The following is a 24,371-nucleotide window of genomic DNA, read 5'->3' as shown; positions in this document are numbered from 1 at the left end:
AACCACCTCTCTCGTGCCCTCACCTTCCCTAAAGCCAAACTGATCGTCACCGAACACATGACCTAAAAGAATAGTAGAACGTAAAAGAGTAAGATATTTTTTATGTTACTATGATACGATGTTAGCAGCTACTGTGTGGTATGTATGGCCCTACAGACTGTATGTTTATCATCAGTAACCATTTCAGTAATGGTACTCGCAGCATAATATGAACACCGAATATCAATCAGAAGTCAAAAGCACGTCACATATTCAGTAAGTATTACGCTGAAAATTATTTGGTCGACCATTGCATTTCATTGTATTTTGCAAGTGACGAAATTCCTGTTTAATCATCGTTGCCACTGTGACGAAATGGCTATCACTCAGTGGCTGGAGCCAATCGCAACGGTTTGCTGTGACACAGGCACACAAACGTGGATTCTGGTGCATGACAAGTGTTCAAAGGTTCAAATAGCACTAAGCACTATGAGACTTAACATCTGAGTACATCATTCCCCTAGACTTAGAACTACTTAAACCTAACTAACCTAAGGACATCACATACATCCATGCCCTAGGCAGGATTCAAACCTGCGACCGTAGCAGCCGTGTGGTTCCGGACTGAAGCGCCTAGAACCGCTCGACCACAGCGGGCTGCGCCAAGTGTTCAAATACTGCAAATAAGCTCAGCAATGTCTATTTCTGTTACGACGAATGTTTGTAGCCAGCTGCATCTTCTTGTTGCATAAAGAAATAGGAAAGTTTATCTTCCTCATAGTGCTGTTATCAGGAAAGGAATGGAAGCAACAGTTTGATAACACAACATATTTAAATTGCTTCACTTAATTTTTATTTCCCTCATTAATTGACATATAATGTATAGGAGTGCATAATCAGTAGATTTTATTTCCCTTAATACGTACAGCTTTTAAGAAGTATTTTATTTTAACTGCAATCCAGATCAATAACTTTTATTTTGAATAGAGAGCCCATCAGGTTAAATAAAAAACAAAATGGTGATGTATACTGTTAGTTGTAAACTTTACCTTTGATTCTAGGCACTTTGTTTAAAATTATCTCATTTTGAATGGTATTAACACAGAACTATTTAAATTACGTAGTTATGTGGTGACGGTACATTCTGTTTCGTCATTGCATCTCTTTGTATTTGAGTCGACGATCACTACCGTTTTACGCTGACGAGCAGCCGGCATTCGCAGCGTAGTCGCACACCCTCAGCTCTGCGTTATAGTGAAGACCAGCAGGACACGGTATCAGCCAGGCGACTCCGTTCTCGTCGCACTTGTAGAAGCTGCCGCAGTCGCTAGGGTTGACAAGCTGGATAGCTTCCTTCGGATTCGCGATAGCTGGACACTTGGGGGCATCGGCTGCAGGACTCGGTACTTGATCAGCTTCACCGGCTTCGGCTTCAGCGTTCTCTTCTTCTGCTGGTTCAGCAGCGTCCTCGGCCGGTTCTTCGGCAGGCTGTTCAACGGGGCCCGGCCGAGAGCAACCAGCATTCTCTGGGTAATCACAAACTCTGAGCCTCGCGTTGTACTCAAGACCAGCAGGGCAGGCATTTAGCCAGGCCACTCCAGCTGCGTCACACTTGTAGAAGCTGCCGCAGTCCTTCGGATTGGGCAGCTGAACAGCTTCTTCGGGATTCTCAACGGCTGGACACTCTGGGGCATCGGCCGGAGGATTCGCCGGTTGTTGAATTTCACCGGCTTCGTCTTCAGCGTTGTCTTCTTCTGCTTCCTCAGCAGGTTCTTCGGCAGGCTCTTCAACGGGGCCCGGCCGAGAGCAACCAGCATTCTCTGGGTAATCGCAAACTCTGAGCCTCGCGTTGTACTCAAGACCAGCAGGGCAGGCATTTAGCCAGGCCACTCCACTCGCGTCACACTTGTAGAAGCTGCCGCAGTCTTTCGGATTGGGCAGCTGAACAGCTTCTTCGGGATTCTCCACGGCTGGACACTCGGGGGCGTCGGCTGGAGGAGTAACTGGTTCCTCTACTGCGGGACTGTCGTCTTCCGCGGGAGTCTGCTCATCCTGTGCTGGTGGTGGTGGAGGTGGGCGCCAGCCACCGGTGGAGCAGCGAGCCCTCTCAGGGTAGTCGCACACACGCCGCCAGGCATTGAACTCCAGACCCGCTGGGCACTGGCGGGTCACTATCCTGCCTGATGGTTCACACTGCAGGAAGCTGCCACAGTCTTGTGGATTTGGGATCGGGCCGGTTGCGTGCGCGCATGAGACGAGTCCAGGTTTCACCTGAAACATATCATAGAATCTTCATTGCGCCACATTCACCTATTTCTCTTCAAGTAGCAATGGCAAATTGGCAGCGAGTATATTAGTATGTAATCAATTACCAGAAATCGTTCTGTGAATGAACCGATATCAAAAATCCGAGTTGTTATTCTTTGATATTGTCAGTGGCGGTGTGATCTGTTGATTTAAAATATGTGTGGATAAAAACCCCATGCCAAGATAGAAAATTTTCTTCATTGAGTATCTCTTTTGCTCACTAACGAGCCATCTTCAAAGCAATTTAGAATGCTGTTCAGTATGTAACACTCATTACATTTCGTCGTATTTTTTTATTTACCAAGGCGTCTTAGTCCTTAAAAAGACGATATGTAATGAGCGTCACACACTGAACAAGATTTTAGATTGAGCTGAAGAGGGCTCGGTAATAAACTGAAACCGGTAATCAGAAAACAAAATTTTCAATCTCGACCTAGAATTTTTGTCCACACGATTTACACGAATTTGTGGTGACATTTCGTCACCAGAAGTGTGGAACGCACCGCAATGAATGAGTTATGGTCTGCTGTCGTGAGGCGAACAGAGTGAATCTGGAGACGTGTTGCAGACCAATGAAGCAACATATCAATACATAAACACCAAGAATTTAGCCGGCCGCGGTGGTCTCGCGGTTCTAGGCGCGCAGTCCGGAACCGTGCGACTGCTACGGTCGCAGGTTCGAATCCTGCCTCGGGCATGGATGTGTGTGATGTCCTTAGGTTAGTTAGGTTTAAGTAGTTCTAAGTTATAGGGGACTGATGACCACAGCAGTTGAGTCCCATAGTGCTCAGAGCCATTTTTGAACCAAGAATTTAAAAAAAAAATGTTATTGGTTTGAGACTGGTTTGGTGCAGCCCTCCACGAATTCCTCTAAGCGCCACCCATTTCGTCAAAGAGTATCTCTTGCAACTTACGTCTTCAATTATTTGCTGGATGTATTCCAGCCTCTGTCTTCCTCTGCAGTTTTTACCCTACACAGCCTCCTACATTACCATGGAAATTTTCCCCTGATGTCTTAACAAATGTCCTATCATCCTCTCCCTCCTTTTTGTCAGTGTTTTATATATATTCCTTTCTCTTCGATTCTGGGCAGAACTTCCTTATTCCTCAACTTATCAATCCACCTAATTGCCAACATTCATCTGTAGCACCACATGTCAAGCGAAATTCAGTCAGAAGTTATATTCAGGATGTCATCACAAACAGTCGAGAATACAAGTATTACTGGAAGGTGGCTTTGGATTTCGCGTTGATACGGCATGTTTACCGATGACAACAGAGAATTGCCATTTGTAAAGCCTAAATGGTCGTAGGATCGGCCAAGAATGGTAAACTCTCTTGTGATATCTTGTGATATTCCTCATGACGCGGGCAACAAAACGCATATGCCACCAGGATAATGCATGATCCCACACTTCAGTCCATACCAGAAACTCCTTCATATATGCATGGATACTTAGTGGCCTGTCTCCCCCCCCCCCCCCCCGATTTATCAACCAAAGAATATATCTGGGAGGACGTGTAAATTCTACTAGCTTCTAGACCGAAACTTTCGTGAACAGATACAGTATGTGTTACAACGAATTCAATGGTGTGTTTGTGTTCGTATTCGGTAGGGTAGAGACTCATACTGATGTTGATGACTGGCATCAGTTCTGTAAGAAAAGATAGGTTAATCGATTACCCGTCATGTGATGCACATGATCAACATCTACATATATACTCCGCTAGCCACCAAGCGGTGTGTGGCGGAGGGCACAATTCGCGCCAAAGTCATATTCCCCCCCCCCCCTGTTCCACTCGCGGATCGCGCGAGGGAAAAACGACTGTCTGAACGCCTCAGTACCATTTCCCTTATCTTTCAATGATGATCATTACGCGATTTGAAAGTTGGTGGTAATAATATATGTTCTACATCCTCGGTGAAGATTGGATTTCGGAATTTAGAGAGAAGCCAATTTCTGTTTAGCGCGTCGTCTATCTGCAAGTGTGTCCCACTTCAAACTTTCGATGAGATTTGTAACGCTCTCGCGATGGCTAAATGTACCAGTCACGAATCTTGCCGCTCTTCTTTGGACCTTGTCAATCTCTTGAATCAGACCCAACTGGCAACGGTCCCATACAGACGAACTAACGAATTTTAAGCTATTTCCTTTGTTGTAGGACTGCATCGCTTCAGGATTCTACCAATAAACCGCAATCTAGAGTTCGCCTTACCCGTTACTTGTGTAATCTGATCATTCCCTTTGAGATCATTTCGAATAGTCACACCCAGATACTTGACGGATGTTACCGCTTCCAAAGACTGATCATTTATTTTGTACTCATACATTAATGGGGATTTTCGCCTTGTTATACGCAGTAGGTTACACTTACAAACATTGAGAGAAAACTGCCAGTCATTACACCACGCATTTATTTTCTGCAAATCCTCATTGATTTGTTCACAACTTTCGTGTGGTACTACTTTCCTGTAGACTACAGCATCATCGGCAAATAGTCTAAGGCCGCTGTCAATACCATCAAACAGATCGTTTATGTAAATCGTAAAAAGCAGCGGACCTATTACGCTGCCCTGGGGCACACCTGAAGTTAACTCTTGTTTCTATTGAAGTTACCCCGTTCAGGACGACATACTGCTCCCTGTGTGTTAGAAAACATTCTATCCAACCGCATATGTCATTGGATAGACCGTAAGCGCGCACTTTTTGTAGCAAGCGACAGTGCGGAACTGAGTCGAACACCTTTCGAAAGGCGTCAACCTGGGAGCCGGTATCTAAAGCCTGTTGTATATCATGCACAAAGAGGGCCATCTGTGTCTCGCATGACCGCTGTTTCCTAAAACCGTGCTGGTTTCTGCAGACGAGCTTCTCAGAGTCTAGAAAGGTCATTATGTCTGAACACAAAATATGTTCCATGATCCTACAACAAATTGATGTCGTTTCATAAATATTGGACACTGCTTCATGATGTAACACTTTCTATTTCCGTCAAGGATGCCCAAAGTGTGAAATATCGCTCACCAAAATCAAAGTCGACAAACTGCTGAGCCACGCTGGAACTTTTTACCACATTTGTTTCAGTAACAAGAAAGCGAATGAGACCCAATAACTTGTACAAGTGACTCTTCTACACTAAACACTTACCGCTTCTCTCGTGTGCAGAGTCGCTGCATCTGCAAAAGATGCCACCGCCGCCACCAGAGCCGTCACAAGTATCACGAGACCTGCAAAAAGGAAAAGGAACGAAACGATTAGACGGTGACAGTTCGGGTGATTTGAGTTCTGTTTCTTTACGCGATATACCGCACGTAAACGTTCGGTGTGACACCTACATGACTCATGGGCTACTGTAATATTGAAATCGATCAAAGAAATAGAGAAAAAGATTTGTGACTTGTTTCCCCAGGACCAGAATAGTGCATGTGGTCAAATGCCTTCGGGCGTCTCGTCCTGTTCATTTCAGATATGAACCTATCACCCAATACGTTCCGTTATTGTTAAGTCACCCTCCTTCCAGAGGCATTATTTGCTTTATTTTGACGAATATCTCTGGCATCTTACCAACGTTCCAGTTGGCAGGTCAGTGGAAAGGAGAGAAGTTTGGGGATTAACCGCCTCGACTTCGAAGCCTTTACAGATATAGTACAAACTCACTGCGGGCGAAATCGGTCACATCCGTTTCAAACGAGACATTCGGATATTTTTAAATTTAGGTTTCCGTGGCGTATACTGCTGACGAAAGGCTCTTGGGTCGCCAGCCAAGTGGCAGAGTTAAGGTATCGCGACGTTTCGACGAATAACATACTCACCACATTCTGGTGAAGTGTCGGATAACTGTGGATGTACGACTGTTTATGGATAGGCTGCACCACTATTATACATTATAGACTGAGAGTTCTGCAATATCTCGAGGCTTCGCCGAATACGATAACATTTGGAACTTCTGGCAGATTAGAACTGTGTCTCTGTGACAGAGACTCGAACTCAGGACCTATGCCTTTCGCGGGCAAATGGTAGAGCACTTGCTCGCGAAAGGCATAGGTCCCGAATTCGAGACTCGGTCCGGCACACAGTTTTAAACTGCCAGGAAGTCTCATATCTGTGCACACTCCGCTGCAGAGTGAAAATTTCATTCTGGTAGCATCCTCTAGGCTGTGGCTAAGCTATGTCTCCACAGTATCCTTTCTTCCGGGAGTGCTAGTTCCGCAAGGTCTACAGGAGAGCTTCTGTGAAGTTTGGAAGGTAGAAAACGAGTTAGAGGCGGAACTGAAGCTGTGGGGACGGGTCGTGAGTCGTGCTTGGGTAGTTCAGATGTTAGAGCACTTGCCTGCGAAAGGCATAGTTCCCGAGTTCGAGTCTCGGTCCGGCACAGTGTTTTAATGTGCCAGTAAGTTTCATATCAGCGCACATTCCGCTGCAGAGTGAAAATTTCGTTCTGGATGGTAACTTCTGTTGTAATGTTGCGATAGCTTAACGGTTCCATCATAGAAATTTCCATCACCCCGATATTTGCCTTAAGCTAACCGAAGAAAACGTACCTGTCGACGACACATGTCGTCTTCTTGAATGCGAGTTCAGTTCCCTAGGATGTGTGTCGCTTCGATCGTTCAAGGGCGATAGGTCATATACGCGTTTCGAGCAGTTCAATCCATTGCCGCCATCAAATCGGAATGAAGGAGAATTATTACGTTGATACAAATCATGCAACCATGTGGCCAGTGAGAATACTATACAGAAGAAATATAAATATCAGTTAGACCTTAGGGAAAGTAAGAGGAATACTGAAAATTTGTTGGAGGGATACTATTGTAACGGTATTGATTCGAAATGGCGAGAAAAGAAATGTATGGCACACGTTCAGTAAACAAAGGGATCGGACGTCAGGACGCATCCTGGGGTGTCAAGGAATTGTCAGTTTGGTAATGGAGCAACGTATGGAGGTAAAACGCATACAGCTAGCTCAAGGTTTGACAGCAATAAGCAACTTCCCAAACAATCTATGTTGCAAATGTGAAGTGGCTTGCGGAAGACAGAATAACGTGGAGAGCTGTATCGAACCAGTCTTTGTGCTCAACCCAAACAACAGAGGTCACTGAGAGTCTGTTCTGTTATTATGCCAGCCAATGGAAACAAAATTTAAGAAAAATAAGACACTGCTATAAGTTTTCTGTATGTAGAGAAAGCATTGAACTGTTCGAAATGGCCCAAAGTATTGGGAAATCTCACAAAAATTACATGAAATATGGGGGAAGAATAAGAATAGAAGACTGAAAGAGAAATATTAGGATGAAAAAGGGCGTAAGAGAGGTAACTAGCATTTCTTCCCTACTGTTCAATCCTTTTATGGAAGAAGCAACGAGGGAAATGAATGCAGAGTTCAGAAGACCTATTAAAATTCATGGCAGATGGATATAAACGACCAGATTTGTTGATAAGATTCCTGTCCCTTGTGAAAATGACGAAAACCCGTAGAACCTGTTGAATATAATGACCACAAATCACGGAATTTTAATTCAGAGTAATTCAAAGAAAGAAAAAATGTTGTAAAACATAAATGAGATTACCGAAAAAGTAACCTCAGAATCAGGTAGTCTCTCAGTAGACGAAGTGGAGATATTTTATTACCTTGCAAGTGTATAGGAAGCAGATGAGCGCAGGCAGAGACACTTGTGTCAAAACCTGTGACTCACTTTGCGAAATGAATTTCTCAGAATGTGCGTCGGCTGCACACCAGCATATGGTAGTGATTAGAGGACTTTGGGGAACCTGGGAAAGAAGAGAATGGAAACGTTAGAGGTGTGATGTTACTGAGAAATCGTGAATTGTGAGTGGAGTGTTCAGAAATCAGGTTTGCCGTGAAGTGATTAAAGGACTATATGGGAAAAGTGCAGCACTATAGCAGTAGCGTTCAGGCGCAAGTTATGTCATAAAACGACTGAACGCCACTGTCACCCCGACACAGGTAAATACTACTCGGCAGGTATCTGTCGGTTGCGCAGACGCACTCTTATCTGATTACCACGTCGTGTAATGACTCAGCCAACAGTAAACCCTTCCTCTACTGCACCACAGGCCAGCAACAGCGTTGTTAGTAGCGCACTGACGGACAACGCGCATTAAGTCTTGTCAGTGACCTCTAAGAAGCGGCATGTCTAAGAAACGAGAGTTCTGAAACTGCTGTTGGTTCCTTGCGTCACTGTCAGCCGGTGTGGCCGTGCGGTTCTAGGCTCTTCAGTCTGGAACCGCGTAACCGCTACGATCGCAGGTTCGAATCATGCCTCGGGAATGGATGTGTGTGATGTCCTTAGGTTAGTTAGGTTTAAGTAGTTCTAAGTTCTAGAGGACTGATGACCATAGATGTTAAGTCACTGTCCTATGTAAAACATATACCAGAAGTGCACCTGACAGGTGTGCCCGAAAGAAGGATGTTGGACAACTGCCATGTGTGGACCACTCCGAAACACGTTGTCCCTCACAAGTTAAAATCTAAAGCCGACCACACCAACAGCTATGTTCGGTACGCGCTTCGAATTTTTACGTCACAGTATCATCGCCATCAGCGGAGCTTCGCGAAAGTCACTCCCGTGGTATCTTCCGACGGAATACTCGAAGTTCTGGTTCCCTATAATTTGTTGTCGCTCTATGCTTACGTATTCTCGTGCACAGAGTCTGACTTACAATGTATCTACGACAACCAGATGAACAGGCTGCGGCGGGTTCGTCATTGCACGTGACCCTGTTGGTCTTACGAGTGACAGCAACAGTCTCCAGCAGGGAGCGAGTAACTTTTTCAGACGAGTTTAACAATTCTTAGATGCGCATTTTAATGCAGGCAAGCTTTCCATAGCACACGGAAAAATTAAGACCTTCAGTGGGTACCTTTCCATTGACGGATTGATTTGTGGTGGACCCTGAACGGAGCCGAGCGTTCGCGAAGCACGGCGAACAAGGCGATTTGTGCGATGTCACAAGTTCGTTGTGGGGCCCGTATCTCTTGTGGGCCCCGGTGAGTATCCAGTGACGGTGGGGATCATTTTGCTCACGCACCACCTCGGTATCATCTAATTTAAAAGAACGAATAGCTAGCGTTGCAAGCCACATTTGTTTTGTTGGTGTTTATTTAAATATACAACTTATGTGGAATGGCTAACATGTTACCTTCAAATACTGGTAATATGCGTTTCTCGGTTATCTGTCCAAGAACTCTCGCTAATAACCACTACACTGCGTGAAAATATTGACTAAATGTCAGTTTTGGTGGATTATAGCGAAATACCATCAAAAGGCTGATTAAAAAGGTTAAGCGTTGTATTTCCGTCTTCTGTGTCCACAGCTATACCAAACGACGACACGAACTTCCCTTTAGAAGCTGTCTTTTCGTTAAAATTTACTAATATTTGCTTTGAACTTTCACTCCGTGCCGTATGTACTAGCACAGGCTGTTGTAGAGAAACATGAAAAACTGCGAATTCTGTACACTAGACAATGGTGGTTACCCAGCAAAAAACTAATTAAGTGTTGTAAATAAACAAAAGAGACCATTATACTTAAATATGATACATTTTGGGGAGCAGAAAGTGACTAGTGGCTCGGAGTGCTCAACAATGTATTGATTGAATAGTAAAATATAAGAAAAACTCATCTACTAGTACAAACATTCTGACCGTAGTTCGTTATTACTAACTCTTAAGTATTGTAGTCGCTGAAAAACAACTGTAGAAATCTGTGGTACACTCTACACCGTATACTACCAAGTGTCCTCAGCGAAAACAAATAAGTGTTGAAGCAGTGCACTTTCAGGAACTTTAGTCTGCATTACACTGCTCCTCGTCAAAATAACTATGGATTGCGAGATTACTTGTAGTCTGAGGCAAGAAACATATTTCACGAGAGGAGCACTTCTCCTCTTAGCGTGCCCTAAACAAAGAGAGCAAAGGAAACGAAACGCACTAATGACTCCGTCTTGATGCCACACTTAAACATAGGCTGTTTCCTTCTAACGAACAACAGTATCAAACTTCGTCACTTTTACATCGCTTTTATTACATTTTATTTTTTCAGTAAATCTGTGACAGAGAAAGGCAAGCATAAACTCAGCTTAAACCACACAGAAACACTGAGACACACTGAAAGCTGTGGCAACGGTACTCACCTCCCATGTTGTCAGCTGTCGTTCGATGAAGGTGGCTCAGTGTCGCTTCGCGTACGCTTAAATACATGTCTACTGTACACGTGCTCTCCGCCGGATTCCGAGGTTTGTGTTCTGGGAACGACGGGCTTCGTCGTCACAGATTATACTGTGTTTAATACTATTTAATCCCTTTATCTAAGCATCCGACGGCAGTGACTGATCTCGCTTGAGGTTTTGTACCGCCCACTGTACGCCGCACCAATAACAAATTTCACATTGCAACCGATAACATAGTTTCACTTGCATTGTTTCTGAATGCGTAAGAACACCCAAATTATGGCTTAGGAGGCATCTGACTCTTTTATTACGAGGGCTCAGCCCGATTAATCCAAAGTTCTAAACCTTTTTGATTGTCGGAACAACAATTCACTTAATGCACTTTCCTTTATGCAGCGTCGATACTCATATACGAGGCCTGTTCAGAAAGTAAGCTCCGATTGATTGCCAAATTGAAACCACAGTGAACATCAGAAATGTTTTACTTGTAACAATTAGCTACACCTTTCAGCTACTTCTCTACGTAGTCGCCGTTCTGACTTAGACTTTTGTCATAGCGTTGTACCAACTTTTCAATAGCCTCATCATAGAAGGCAGCCGCCAGTGCTTTCCGCCAATTCTCCACGCTGGCCTACACCTCGTTGTCTGTGTCAAAATGTTGTCTTCAAAGACAGCGGTTCATGTGACCAGAGATGAAACCCAGGGGGAGACAATTGCGGACTGTATTGTGGGTAATCTCACATTTCCATTTGAAAACGATGCAGGAGCATCTTCATTGCCCCTGCAGAATGCGGCTGAGAATTGTCTTGAAGAAGAAACAGCACGACAGTTATGTAATTTTAGCTGCATACCTTCAGGCGAAATTTCTCACCAGGCCCTCGTACTTGGCGGCAGACACTATTTTCTAGACATCTTTACGCACGCACTGCGAGCTCAGAAATGAGAAGAGCGACGTGATGCTAACTGGGGTTATACTAGAGACACTACCCAACACATCTGTGCAAAGATTTATCGGATTTTCATAGTCGTTTCCATTTCGCGACCGATCGGAGCTTACTTTCTGAACGCCCCTCGTATTTACTGTAGTATGCTTCCTCCGCAACATCTGTTACGACTGCCTCTACCCATTTTTAGATATCTTTATACATAGTCGAACGACCTGCTGTGGTGGTTAAGAAACAGGATTCGTGTTCGAGAAGAAAGTCCACGCACGTTTTCATTTTACGTGATTTAACTGCATCACTTTAGGCCACAGCTCATTTATTCGCTCATCCTGACCAACTATACTACAGTTACGTCTCTCATTAAATCAGCGAAATACAAAACCCTATTCTTACCTTCTCTGCATACACAGGCATCTGAACCAGATCGCGAATCACGTCACAGAGAGCGGCTCTGATCGATTCTTCCGTGATAGATCCTTTAACTTATATAACTATTAGTTACTAAGTGACCGGGTTGTTCTAATCAGAATCGACTGCAGACCAACACCGACAACGATAGTTCAGGTATACATGCCGACGTCGCAAGCTGAAGATGAACAGATAGAGAAAGTGTATGAGGATATTGAAAGGGTAATGCAGTGTGTAAAGGGGGACGAAAATCTAATAGTCATGGGCGACTGGAATGCATTTGTAGGGGAAGGAGTAGAATACAGGAGAATATGGACTTGGGACAAGGAATGAAAGAGGAGAAAGACTAATTGTTTTCTGTAACAAGTTTCAGCTAGTAATAGCGAATACCCTGTTCAAGAATCACAAGAGGAGGGGGTATACTTGGAAAAGGCCGGGAGATGCGGGAAGATTTCAATTAGATTACATCATGGTCAGACAGAGATTCCGAAATCAGATACTGCATTGTAAGGCGTACCCAGGAGCAGATATAGACTGAGATCACAATATAGTAGTGATGAAGAGTAGGCTGAAGTTCAAGACATTAGTAAGGAAGAATCAATACGCAAAGAAGTGGGATACGGAAGTACTAAGAAATGACGAGATACGTTTGAAGTTCTCTAACGTTATAGATACAGCAATAAGGAATAGCGCAGTAGGCAGTACAGTTGAAGAGGAATGGACATCTCTAAAAAGGGCCATCACAGAAGTTGGGAAGGAAAACATAGGTACAAAGAAGGTAGCTGCGAAGAAACCATGGGTAACAGAAGAAATACTTCAGTTGATTGATGAAAGGAGGAAGTACAAACATGTTCCGGGAAAATCAGGAATACAGAAATACAAGTCGCTGAGAAATTGAATAAATAGGAAGTGCAGGGAAGCTAAGACGAAATGGCTGCAGGAAAAATGTGAAGACATCGTTAAAGATATGATTGTCGGAAGGACAGACTCAGCATACAGGAAAGTCAAAACAACCTTTGGTGACATTAAAAGCAACGGTGGTAACATTAAGAGTGCAATGGGAATTCCACTGTTAAATGCAGAGGAGAGAACAGATAGGTGGAAAGAATACATTGAAAGCCTCTATGTGGGTGAAGATTTGTCTGATGAGATAGAAGAAGAAACAGGAGTCGATTTAGAAGAGATAGGGGATCCAGTATTAGAATCGGAATTTAAAAGAGCTTTGGAGGACTTACGGTCAAATAAGGCAGAAGGGATAGATAACATTCCATCAGAATTTCTAAAATCATTGGGGGAAGAGGCAACAAAACGATTATTCACGTTGGTGTGTAGAATATATGAGTCTGGCGACATACCATCTGACTTTCGGAAAAGCATCATCCACACAATTCCGAAGACGGCAAGAGCTGACAAGTGCGAGAATTATCGCACAATCAGCTTAACAGCTCATGCATCGAAGCTGCTTACAAGAATAATATACAGAAGAATGGAAAAGAAAATTGAGAATGCGCTAGGTGACGATCAGTTTGGCTTTAGGAAAAGTAAAGGGACGAGAGTGGTAATTCTGACGTTACGGCTAATAATGGAAGCAAGGCTAAAGAAAAGTCAGGACACTTTCACAGGATTTGTCGACCTGGAAAAAGCGTTCGACAATATAAAATGGTGCAAGCTGTTCGACATTCTGAAAAAAGTAGGGGTAAGCTATAGGGAGAGACGGGTCATATACAATATGTACAACAACCAAGAGGGAATAATAAGAGTGGACGATCAAGAACGAAGTGCTCGTATTAAGGACGGTGTAAGACAAGGCTGTAGCCTTTCGCCCCTACTCTTCAATCTGTACATCGAGGAAGCAATGATGGAAATAAAAGAAAGGTTCAGGAGTGGAATTAAAATACAAGGTGAAAGGATATCAATGATACGATTCGCTGATGACATTGCTATCCTGAGTGAAAGTGAAGAAGAATTAAATGCTCTGCTGAATGGAACGAACAGTCTAATGAGTACACAGTATGGTTTGAGAGTAAATCGGAGAAAGACGAAGGTAATGAGAAGTAGTAGAAATGAGAACAGCGAGAAACTTAACATCAGGATTGATGGTCACGAAGTCAATAAAGTTAAGGAATTCTGCTACCTAGGCAGTAAAACAGCCAATGACGGACGGAGCAAGGAGGACATCAAAAGCAGACTCGCTATGGCAAAAAAGACATTTATGGCCAAGAGAAGTCTACTAATATCAACAGTGATAACGCGCTGCTTCCTGGACTCGGGTAGGCGTGCCGGCCTAAGATCGAATCCGCCCGGCGGATTAACGACGAGGGTCGGTGTGCCAGCCAGCCTGCATGCGCTTTTTAGGCGGTTTTCCACATCCTGCTAGGTGACTACCGGGCTGGTCCCCACGTTCCGCCTCAGTTAAACGCATGTCAGACATTTACAACACGTCCGCACTATTTCACTATTTACACTAGATGCAGACAGTTGGGGTACACTGATTCCATCTTGGGTGGCAGCAGGAAGGGCATCCGGCCATCCCTAAAAACTAACATTTGCCAAATCCGTTGTAACCACGCCGACCCTGTGATCGCTGCGGGACTATGGCATAATCGAAAGAAAGAAAGAAAGCGTAGATAATCTGAGACAGTTATTTTTCTTCTGAGAAGACCGCTATTCTATTTTTCTGGACATTTCAAGTCAGAAATTGCACTTAAAGTCACATAACTTTCATAATGTCCTTCTGCATTGAGTTACAGTTAACTAGTTTTCACTGAGTACGCTATTAGTTGCTTTTGGCATTTAATTAGATTAGTTTTCACTATGTCAGATTCAGTATTTCACTAAGCTTAAAGTTTTGTTTCACAACACTGTTAACAAGCTCAACACAGGGCCAGCCAAGAGTCGTATTGCTCAGCATTTGAACATGATATCTAAGACACACGTTACACGAAAAGAGTTTTCGAAACAGTATATTCAGTATTTTCATTTACAGATAATTTTTTATAGAAAGCTTACACGTTCACCTAGGGTAGCCCTCTGGTTTTTCTATGATTACATAGTTAGTTTGCAACACAAGTTCTCCAAAGCAAGTCAGGGCTGCGCATATATGCACAAACTTTTTGTATTTTCTCTTTCAGCTATTGTAATTTCATTGCGATTTTTATGATTTTGTGTATTCTTTTCATAAATAATGAATTTGAAAATCTTTGTTACGTAGGCACACAATAGTGCAAACTGTATGAAATATTTCATTGTTAATTAGATTTTTTCCCGTGTTAATTAGGTGTTTTCGCAGATATTGCTACTGCGTAAAAGAATTTATCACTTTCGGGTTCTTTAACTAAGAATTCACTTAGCTAAACTAGAAATTTTGTTTGGTAATTCAGTTTTTCAAATTGAAACACTACGGCTAGCAACGAAGTATTCTCTCATGCTGTCAGATGGCAAATCATGTCACAAAGTAATGACTATATAATTAATGAAAAAACAAGCATAACACTCGTTACACATAATTAATTTACTTAAGATTTCTGAGAATGCAAATAACTTTCCAACAAACATGAGTTTTCTATCAGATAACGCAACAGAACAGATTCCCAACAGTGAACAAGAATATCGGAAGACGAATCGGCAGGTGACAAATCGTCTCAGTCATTCGAAATTTCGCGTTTTACCTCCATTTTATTCAATGAAACCATACGCTAGCCTACATCTGGTATTAACAATACGCACTCAGTAAACATGAATTTGGAAAGCTACAATCAAAGAAACAGCAAAACCTTTCTGTAGAAATCCGACAAGACGCTAGAAATGAATTACAACCTAAGAGGTTTGAGGCCGATCTACGTAGCCTTGATACTGAGTAAAATAAAACCTTAGTCTGTTAAGAAAGAATGTCGGTCTTAACATTTCTTCTGCAGCCTTCAGTCGCAGTTTAAAACTCCATCTTACTTGAGTACTTGAAGCGACACATTACTTCACATGTTGATGGCATCCTCATAGCTGAAAAATCGTGGGCACAACATAACCATATACTCCATAATTTGTTAGAGATTTTGGAAGAATCAGGACAAATCATCTCGTCTGGAGGTATAACACCTGATTCCGAAAATCTTGAATCATTCGATTTCCTACAACCAAAAGACAAGTTTGTAGCTTCCTTGGTTTAATAAACTTTTGTCGTCTTTCCTCAAGAGAGAAAATTCTTGCCACCCCAAAACTTTGTTCTCTTACTGATAAAAACATAATATGAGATTGTGGTGAACAGGTGAGAGTAGAGTTCCTAAATGCTGAATGCTTCAGTCCCTGCACATGGAGACGTGTCACGCGATTTTTGTTTAGCTACTGATTCGTTAAAGATTGGATTAGATAGTTATCTATTCAAAAAATCTGAGGGAACTGCTACAGATTTTGCTAGCTTTGTTCTAACGAAATCAGGAAGTATTAGTCAGTAATTGAACTAGAAGCTATCCTTTAGGTATTTTCCAAATTTCTTTTTCTCTTGTTTGGCAAACAGACTTAAGTCTGCAGAGACCATCCTGCCCAAGAATTTTTAATGTCTTCAAAATTGAATCACGACAGATTAAAACTGTATCTTCAAGTGTTCCGTTTTAATATATTTCATATTCCTGGCGCAGAAAATGTTGTCGCTGACACTTTATCTCGTGTATCTACTGGCTTAGAAGAAGGTAATATGGAAACTAAACTTGAGAAAAACTTCACTATACTGTACACATAGAATGTTGCCTTTGAGAACTTTATTGCTTGCTCTTTAAAAGATATTCCACAGGAAGAGGATAAGGATCCCGTCTGGAGATCCCTATAATATAAGTGACACGATAATAAAACCACAGAAATGAAACAGTATTAGTATTCCCTTGTATGCAAGAACATTCTCTGTAAGTGGTGTACTATCAACGACTCACTCTGGGTCTCATGTATTCGCGATGTTTGATAAACCAACTCATTTGGTACACGCATCTCAGTTAGAGCAAATAAATCTTTCGACGAACTCCACACAACCTGTTATTTCAATGACGTGGAAAAAAGAATCAGAAAAGTTTTATCTTTATGCAAATTGTTTCTAAGAGCAAAGCCACCACTGTTACGCACTGAGCTCGACTACTTTCCATGGTTCCTACAAAGTTAAAAGAGTTAGCAGCTATAAATCTTCTAGGTCCACTCGTAATGACTAAGAATGGATGTTCATATGTTTTTGTTGCCGAAGCGCTGACTTCTGAATGTGTCTCTCTCACCCCTTACAGAGAGCTGCTGGGAAAACAGCATCATATGCATTTATAAATATTTCCTACCTGTAGTAGGACACTTTGATAAAGTAATTTCGGGTAACGGTTCCCAGTTTCAGTCAGACATCTGGGCAAAATCTTTAAGAAATCACAAAATTAAACCCTTATTCATCTCTTTCTATTGACCACAAGCTAATAATTCTGAACGCCTTATGCACGAATTCAATAAACTTTGCAGGTTATAATGTCACCGACGGCATTAGAATTTCGACAGGCACACACATGTTTCAGAGCATTTTAAAAGAATTGCCACATGATTCTACTTCATTGCCTCGCCTACTTGTACGAACAGCCACCAGACTGAATCAGAGAGCTTACACGATTTACAAACTCACGCAAGCTACGTCACAAAGAGATAACAACCTTCACAATAAGTAACTTCAAGAATTGGGTAGAATGAAGGTAGAAGTCACAACACGCTAAGATAAGTGTCAAGCAGCTATACATTGGTCAGAAATTTATTGTGAAATCCTATCATTCGTCACATAAAAGTAAGCAACTAAGTCATAAGTTTTTCTTAATGTACAATGGACGTTACAGAATTCGTCGAATAGCCCAGGACACACATTAGAAGTGGAAACAATACATACTAAAAGAAGTAAATGCCTACGTCATATAACACACATCAAAGTATTTGTAGAATAGTGATTTTTATAGTTTGCTCAGGTATTATGCCATTGCAAACTACCTTAAATTGCTACTGGTAGCCGGCCGGAGTGGTCGACCGGCTCTAGGCGCTACAGTCTGGAACCGCGCGACTGCTACGGTCGCAGGTTCGAATCCTGCCTCGGGAATGGGTGTGTGTGATGTCTGTAGGTTAGTTAGGTGTCAGTAGTTCTAAGTTCTAGGGGACTGATGACCTTAGAAGTTAAGCCCCATAGTGCTCAGAGCTATTTGAACTTTTTTTTTTTCCCTACTGGTGTGGCATACATTTCTGATGTGTTATGTTCTGTATGATGTTTTGTGATTATATGACATACGAGAGCATTTTCCTGTTGAAATATCTACCGTTTTCTTTCGTAAGTAACTACACGCATTATATGTTAAGTCCATTGCAAGTCACGAAGTGATCTCCTTCTCAAATAATGGATGAATCAGAAATGACTATTCACGCGTCGTAACATGCACTTCTTTTTCACACCCGCCCCCACCACCTTCATCCGTAATTAGTTCCTACCCCTACAGCGATTCTTTCGAGACAGTAAGTCATGTGTGTACCAAGTTCTGTTGAAATCGGTCCAGTGGTTTCGGAGCAGATGTGAAACATACATAGATACATGAATAAATTTTTATAATATGTACGGATACCTTATTTAAATGAGTCGATTTTGATGAAATAAAGTCTATACAGTACCTCAAACTATCATGCTACCTGCGGAAACTCTATGAAAATATGTCTAGTAGTTATGGAGATTAGTATACTCAAAGACTAACAAACAGACATGATGGTTTTACAGAATTACGATTAGTATAGGTGTTACATTTTTCTTGATAATAACTCAGTATGACGAAAACTTAATTAACTTACTGAGTCATCATAAATGTTGCTTTGACTTTTAGATTCATGCCAAAACAATTGAAATGTTTAAAAATTATTAATATGATATTTGCAATCATAATTTTAAAATTTTATTGTTGATCTTTGTGTGTACTAATTACAATTATTACTTATACAGTGTGAAGAAATATTGCCGCACTTGGAGGTCACCATGCGATCCCTTATCCGGATTCAAGACAAAAGTGTATGTAGCAAAATCAGATCTGGTGTATTTTGAAAGCACGTGTACGAAAACGAAGAGCTCGAAACAGTCTCGCCCCGGAGCGCATTGGAATGTACAGAGGAGGCAGTACGCCGCCGCACTTCTATATTAGCCATCGTGCCTAGATGAGTATACTATTGGAGGCTCAAGTCCACATTCACCATAGAGCTATGTTTCGAGTTCTCATCAGGTTGCTCTTTTATCTTTTTAGATGTCCGTTCCCTAGTTCTCGCCCTTTGTAAAAAGGACATCTTTTGTCACATGACAATAGCGCATCACATGACAGTGGGATCCATTCAACTGCAATCATATGTCTACTAATCGCGCAATGCAAAGCTGTAACTGGTCCTGTCAACGTCATGTACGGTAGCTTCCCGATGGAGTACACAAATGATGCAAATGATGGGTACGTTGATATGCTTTTTGTGCAAGGTGCGTCTACAATCCTAACTGCTGCAACCCTAACTGCTGCTGCTCTTACTCGCGCGTGTGTCTCCAGTTCCAGATATCTACACCCATGTAATTACACGCTACTTCATACCAGCGGCCAGAAAACTGCATTCGACAAATACAGTTTTCTAAATGGCTTTTGTACGAAGTGGAAGGTCACGAACATTTCGTAAATAACATGATATGGACTGACAAATTTAGCTTGATTCGTGAAGATATTTTCAATGTCCACAACAACCATTACTGGTCGGAACACAATCTACATGTTATCCGTGAACGTGGCTCTCAGACAAGCTTTGGTTTAAGCGCGCGCGTTGGAACCGTGTGAAGAGTGCGCCCCTGTATGGTTCAAATGGCTCTGAGCACTATGGGACTCAACTGCTGAGGTTATTAGTCCCCTAGAACTTAGAACTAGTTAAACCTAACTAACCTAAGGACATCACAAACATCCATGCCCGAGGCAGGATTCGAACCTGCGACCGTAGCGGTCTTGCGGTTCCAGACTGCAGCGCCTTTAACCGCACGGCCACTTCGGCCGGCGCGCCCCTGTATCGCACTTTTTCCCAGTAGTTTGCATGACGTATTATAATACTTCCCATTTGGTACTCGGCAACAGCTATAGTTTCAGCATGACGCTGCAGTTTCACACTTTGGAACGACTGAGCGTAACTATTTAAATGAAGCATTTCCAGGGAAATGGGTTTGTGGTGGAGGTTCAATGTTCTGGTCTATATTTCTATTTGTGGGGGAATCGAGTTTATATTACTCCATCCATACATTTACACGACCTAATAGCTCGCGTGCATGCCGGTCTGACAACTGCGGTGGATGCAAGTGTGTTGCATAATATCCTGTAAAACATGCACTAGCGAGTGGCGAAGTGTTTGCAAATGAAACTTGGTCGCTTTGAACATCTTCTCTAAAGTGAAGGTTGCTAGTACGTGTATGTACCGGATCTGAGAAGATAAGTCTGGACGTAAAACCTACAGAAGCGAATTATTATGCATAGCAAATTATTGTGCTTTTTGTAGCTCACTGGATCCAATATTATTTTTTCTTACCTTTGTTTGTGTCATGGACAAAACAAAGTGGTTGTTTCCTTATGTAAGAGTTTTATGTTACGTCTTTATATTTAACTGAAAGAAATACACAAGATATTGCATTGTGGAGTTGTACACTGGATACAATTTGATGGTTTAACCGGAGAAGTATTTGGCGCCAACGATACTCAAACACTGGCGGGTCAGCATATTCGTTCTCCATGGCAATGCCTCGGCTCACTTAACTGATCGAACTGCGCCGATTTCATGTTATTCTAATCTTGGCCACGCTGCGCATAGTTAGAGCATTGTCAGAGTATCGTTTTTAAAATCACATTTCTATTAAATCTACTGGCGGGACTAGATTTAGCAGATAAACTTTTGTCCCAAATTGGGATGAGGATTCTAATACGACCTCCAAGTGCAGCATTTTTGATTCATACTGTACAAAAATAAACTAAATTTCAGTTACTTAATGAAAAAATACAGCTACCCAAAGATAGCAACAGCAGGGGAAAGAAAAAGAATACTAAACTTCACTGAGAAAAAAAACTGGAATTATGCAAGAATTAAAATCCATTGAGATTTCAGTACTGTTTGAGGCTTCTAATCCCTCATACAGTACCGGCTGGGATGGCCGAGCGGTTCTAGGCGCTACAGTCTGGAACCGTGCGACTGCTGCGGTCGCAGGTTCGAATCCTGTCTCGGGCATGGATGTGTGTGATGTCCTTAGGTTAGTTAGGTTTAATTACTTCTAAGTTCTAGGGGACTGATGACCACAGCAGTTGAGTCCCATAATGCTCAGAACCCTCATACAGCGTTCATCAGAGAGATTGTGGGAAGGAGGAGGCAACGTTCTGCGTTTATCATTCGACAATTTTAACCTGTTTACGATGACTGCGACCCGATCTGTCAATGCTTAACCCTTGTTTACGAACGTATGTACAGAAATGGAAACAGTCATTTTTACACTTGACGAAAGGAGGGCCGGCCAGTATGGCCGAGCGGTTCTAAGCGCGTTAGTCCGAAACCGCGCGGCCGCTACGGTCGCAGGTTCGAATCCTGCCTCGGGCATGGATGTGTGTGATGTCCTTAGGTTAGTTAGGTTTAAGTAGTTTTAAGTTCTAGGAGACTGATGACCTCAGATGTTGAGTCCCGTAGTGCTCAGAGCCATTGACGAAAAGACAGATTACTGTAAAACACGATTTACAATTGAAGCAGCTAGAACACGGGGAATCATTTACAAACCGGTAAATGTAGTACAAGAAGTTTACATAAAATTGTTCCCCGCAAAATTGTCCAAAATTACGCTTTGAAAGAATTATATAAAAGTGTTTGCAAGTCTCGTACAAAGATTATAAAAACGACAGATGTAATGCAATCATCGTAGCGAGAATTGGTGAACTCATCGCAATGCTCCACGATGCATAGTCTTACTTTAAGCGAAATGTAGCTCCCTTCGTCTGAACTGCCAATCGATTTACTAAAACGTAACATTTAACGCTATAAAAGAATCAATATCTCTTTAACTCTTTCCTATGTCGTTTCATTACCATTAAATATTAAGAATGGCCTACAATGAGATGAATCTAGAAATCCTTACAATACACAGATCTTAATTTGTTGACAGTACTGCTGTAAAATATTCCATACAACAAAAATGTTCTAATAGTGTAAAGAAACATATCAGAAGCAGAGAAAATCAGAAACGAGTCAAATGCAAAAGTTCGCACGCGTTTTGCTAGAATTCTGAATCACATGAAACGTCGCGTCACAACCGATAACATATGTTTGTGAGAAATGGACATATGTGATATTTTGACATCGAGATAACACTTTATTGGCTTCGCGTCTAGCACCTGTCTCACTGACGTTTTATCTGCGGCGACGCGATTAAGGATCTTCCTGCAGCTCATAGCACGCAACGCGATTCATAAGAATCAAAGCGGCAGCTTTTTTTTCAGAATCTTGTGAGAAGACTGACGTCATTGACACGTCATATATCACAGCGTCAAGACCTGCCACTATTTCGGTACAAACAGGGCACGTCATATGAATAGAACTTCCTCATAAACATATGACGTGTATCAATACTTGCAGCACTATACCCTACGTTTCTCTTGTATTTTGTGGAATAGTAATACGGGCGTCTCAATTGCACCGAAACTTTGGGTAGCTTTTCCTCGTAAACTCTCTTCATCAACGCGTCGCCGTCGTAGTGTGAAAAAGGAGACGTGTTTTGTTTTGATTTTTAAACGACCATCTTTAAGATGCTGAGAGCATCACAGAAGTACGAAAGCTGTGTGTATGTATTTTCGAAAGATTTATGTAGTCCCATAATGTTCTGTCGACTACTAAATGAATTATACTTTCTGAACGCCCTCCTAAAATACGGCTACAGTTCGCTCCTGTTTTGAGTAATGAATTTAGCACTGCCCTGCTCCACGCTTATAACTGTGATCATGTTTCTTTTATGATGAGCAAGTACAATGAGGTGAAAGATGTCATGGGATATCTCCTAACATCATGTCGGACCTTCTTTTTCCCGGCTTAGTGCATCATCTCGACGTGGCATGGATTCAGCAAAAGGTTGTAAGACCCCTGCAGAAAAATTGAACATTGCTGCCTCTATAGCAGTCCATATTCGCGAAAGTGTTGCCGGTGCAGGATTTTCTGCACGATCTGACCTCTCTCTCATTCCTATAAATGTTCGCTGGGATACATGTCGGACGATTTGAGTGGCCAATTCATTCTCTCGAATTGTCCAGAATGTTCGTCAAACCAGTCGTGCACAATTGTGGAACGGTGACCTGGCGGACTGTAATCCTTAAGAGTTCCTTCGTTGTTTGGGAATATGCAGTCCATGAAAAAACATTTGCAGTCAATGATCAGATCAGTTGGAGCAGAAGACCACTTCATTCCATGTAAACAAAGCCTACACCATTACGGAGCTGCCACCAGTTTGCACAGTGTCGAGTTGGCTACTCGAGTCTATGGCTTCGTATGGTCTGCCCCACACACAAACCCTACCATCAGTTCTTCCCAACTCATCTGATCAGGCCACTGTTTCCCAGTCGTCTGTAGTCCAACAGTCCAACATATATGGTCAAGAGCCCAGCACAGGCGCTGCAGGCGATGTCGTGCTTCTAGCAAAGGCACTTGGGTCCGTCGTCTGCTGCCATAGACCATTAACACCAAATTTCTCTATATTGCCCTAACGGATATGTTCGTCGTACGTCACACATTGATTTCTGCGGTTATTTCAGCAGCGTTGCTTCGGCGAGTCCAACTACGGTTGGTTGGTTGATTTGGGGGAGTGAACCAAACAGGGAGGTCATCGGTCCCATCCTATTAGGGAAGGCTGGGGGTGGAAGTTGGTCGTGCCCTTTCAAAGGAGCTAGCCTGAAGCGATTTAGGGACATCCCGGAAAACTTAAATCAGGATAACCGGACGCGGATTTGAACCGTCGTCCTCCCGAATGCGAGTCCAGTGTGCTAACCACGAGCCACCTCGCTGCATAGCGTTGCTTGTCTGACAACTCTACGCGAACGCCGCTGCACTCGGTCGTTAAATTAAGGCCGCCATCACTGTGTTGCCCGTGGTGAGACATAATACCTGAAATTTGGTGTTCTCAGCATACTCTTGACACTGTGGATCTTGGAGTATTGAATCCCATAACGCTTTCCGAAATGCACGGCCCTATGAGTCCAACTTCCATCGCGTGTTCAAAGTCTGTTGATTCCTGCAGTGCGGCCATAGTCCCATCGGACACCTTTTCACATGAAAAACCTGAGTAAAAATAACAGCTCCATCAATACACTGCTCTTTTATACCTCGTGTGCGCGATACTACCGCCATATGTATAGTGTCACTCTACACATCACCTGGAACGTACTAGGCGCTTGTAACAGTGATGAAAGGTTTATGGTCAGTTACGAGGCATCGTCTCGGTTCTCTAAACACACAATGGTTCAATGTCTGGCAGTTTTCCTC

General features: G+C 42.6%; 1 protein-coding gene and 1 long non-coding RNA gene across 3 annotated transcripts in view; one reads left to right on the top strand and one right to left on the bottom strand.

Annotated features, from left to right (window-relative positions):
- Positions 1-809: 809 nt before the first annotated feature.
- Positions 810-10,511, bottom strand: LOC126262946 (chondroitin proteoglycan-2-like). The gene is made up of 3 exons (XM_049959888.1): positions 10,441-10,511; positions 5,433-5,512; positions 810-2,250 (listed from the first exon to the last, which is right to left on the bottom strand). The coding sequence occupies exons 1-3, from the start codon at positions 10,505-10,507 to the stop codon at positions 1,174-1,176; spliced, it is 1,224 nt and encodes a 407-aa protein (XP_049815845.1). The 5' UTR covers positions 10,508-10,511; the 3' UTR covers positions 810-1,173.
- LOC126262948 (uncharacterized) overlaps positions 8,397-24,371 on the top strand; it is a 32,295-nt gene continuing 16,320 nt past the window's right edge. Inside the window, exons 1-2 of one of the 2 annotated variants that reach the window (XR_007546788.1) lie at positions 8,397-8,553; positions 18,805-18,870. This is a non-coding gene — a long non-coding RNA (uncharacterized LOC126262948). The remainder of the gene's footprint in view (positions 8,554-18,804; positions 18,871-24,371) is intronic. The other variant, XR_007546787.1, reaches the window with a different exon arrangement.

Source organism: Schistocerca nitens, chromosome 6, assembly GCF_023898315.1.
Source record: "Schistocerca nitens isolate TAMUIC-IGC-003100 chromosome 6, iqSchNite1.1, whole genome shotgun sequence".
Lineage (NCBI taxonomy): Eukaryota > Metazoa > Arthropoda > Insecta > Orthoptera > Acrididae > Schistocerca > Schistocerca nitens.
Note: the sequence above shows the minus strand (reverse complement) of the source record. Positions and strands in the feature narration are given on the sequence as shown.

Bases quoted from the DNA above. Each gene is read 5' to 3' on its own strand.
- LOC126262946 (XM_049959888.1), bottom strand. From the start codon at position 10,507: ATGTATTTAAGCGTACGCGAAGCGACACTGAGCCACCTTCATCGAACG. The intron at 5,513-10,440 runs GTGAGTACCGTT...TCCTTTTTGCAG, and splicing joins GACAGCTGACAACATGGGAG to GTCTCGTGATACTTGTGACG. The intron at 2,251-5,432 runs GTAAGTGTTTAG...GATATGTTTCAG, and splicing joins CTCTGCACACGAGAGAAGCG to GTGAAACCTGGACTCGTCTC.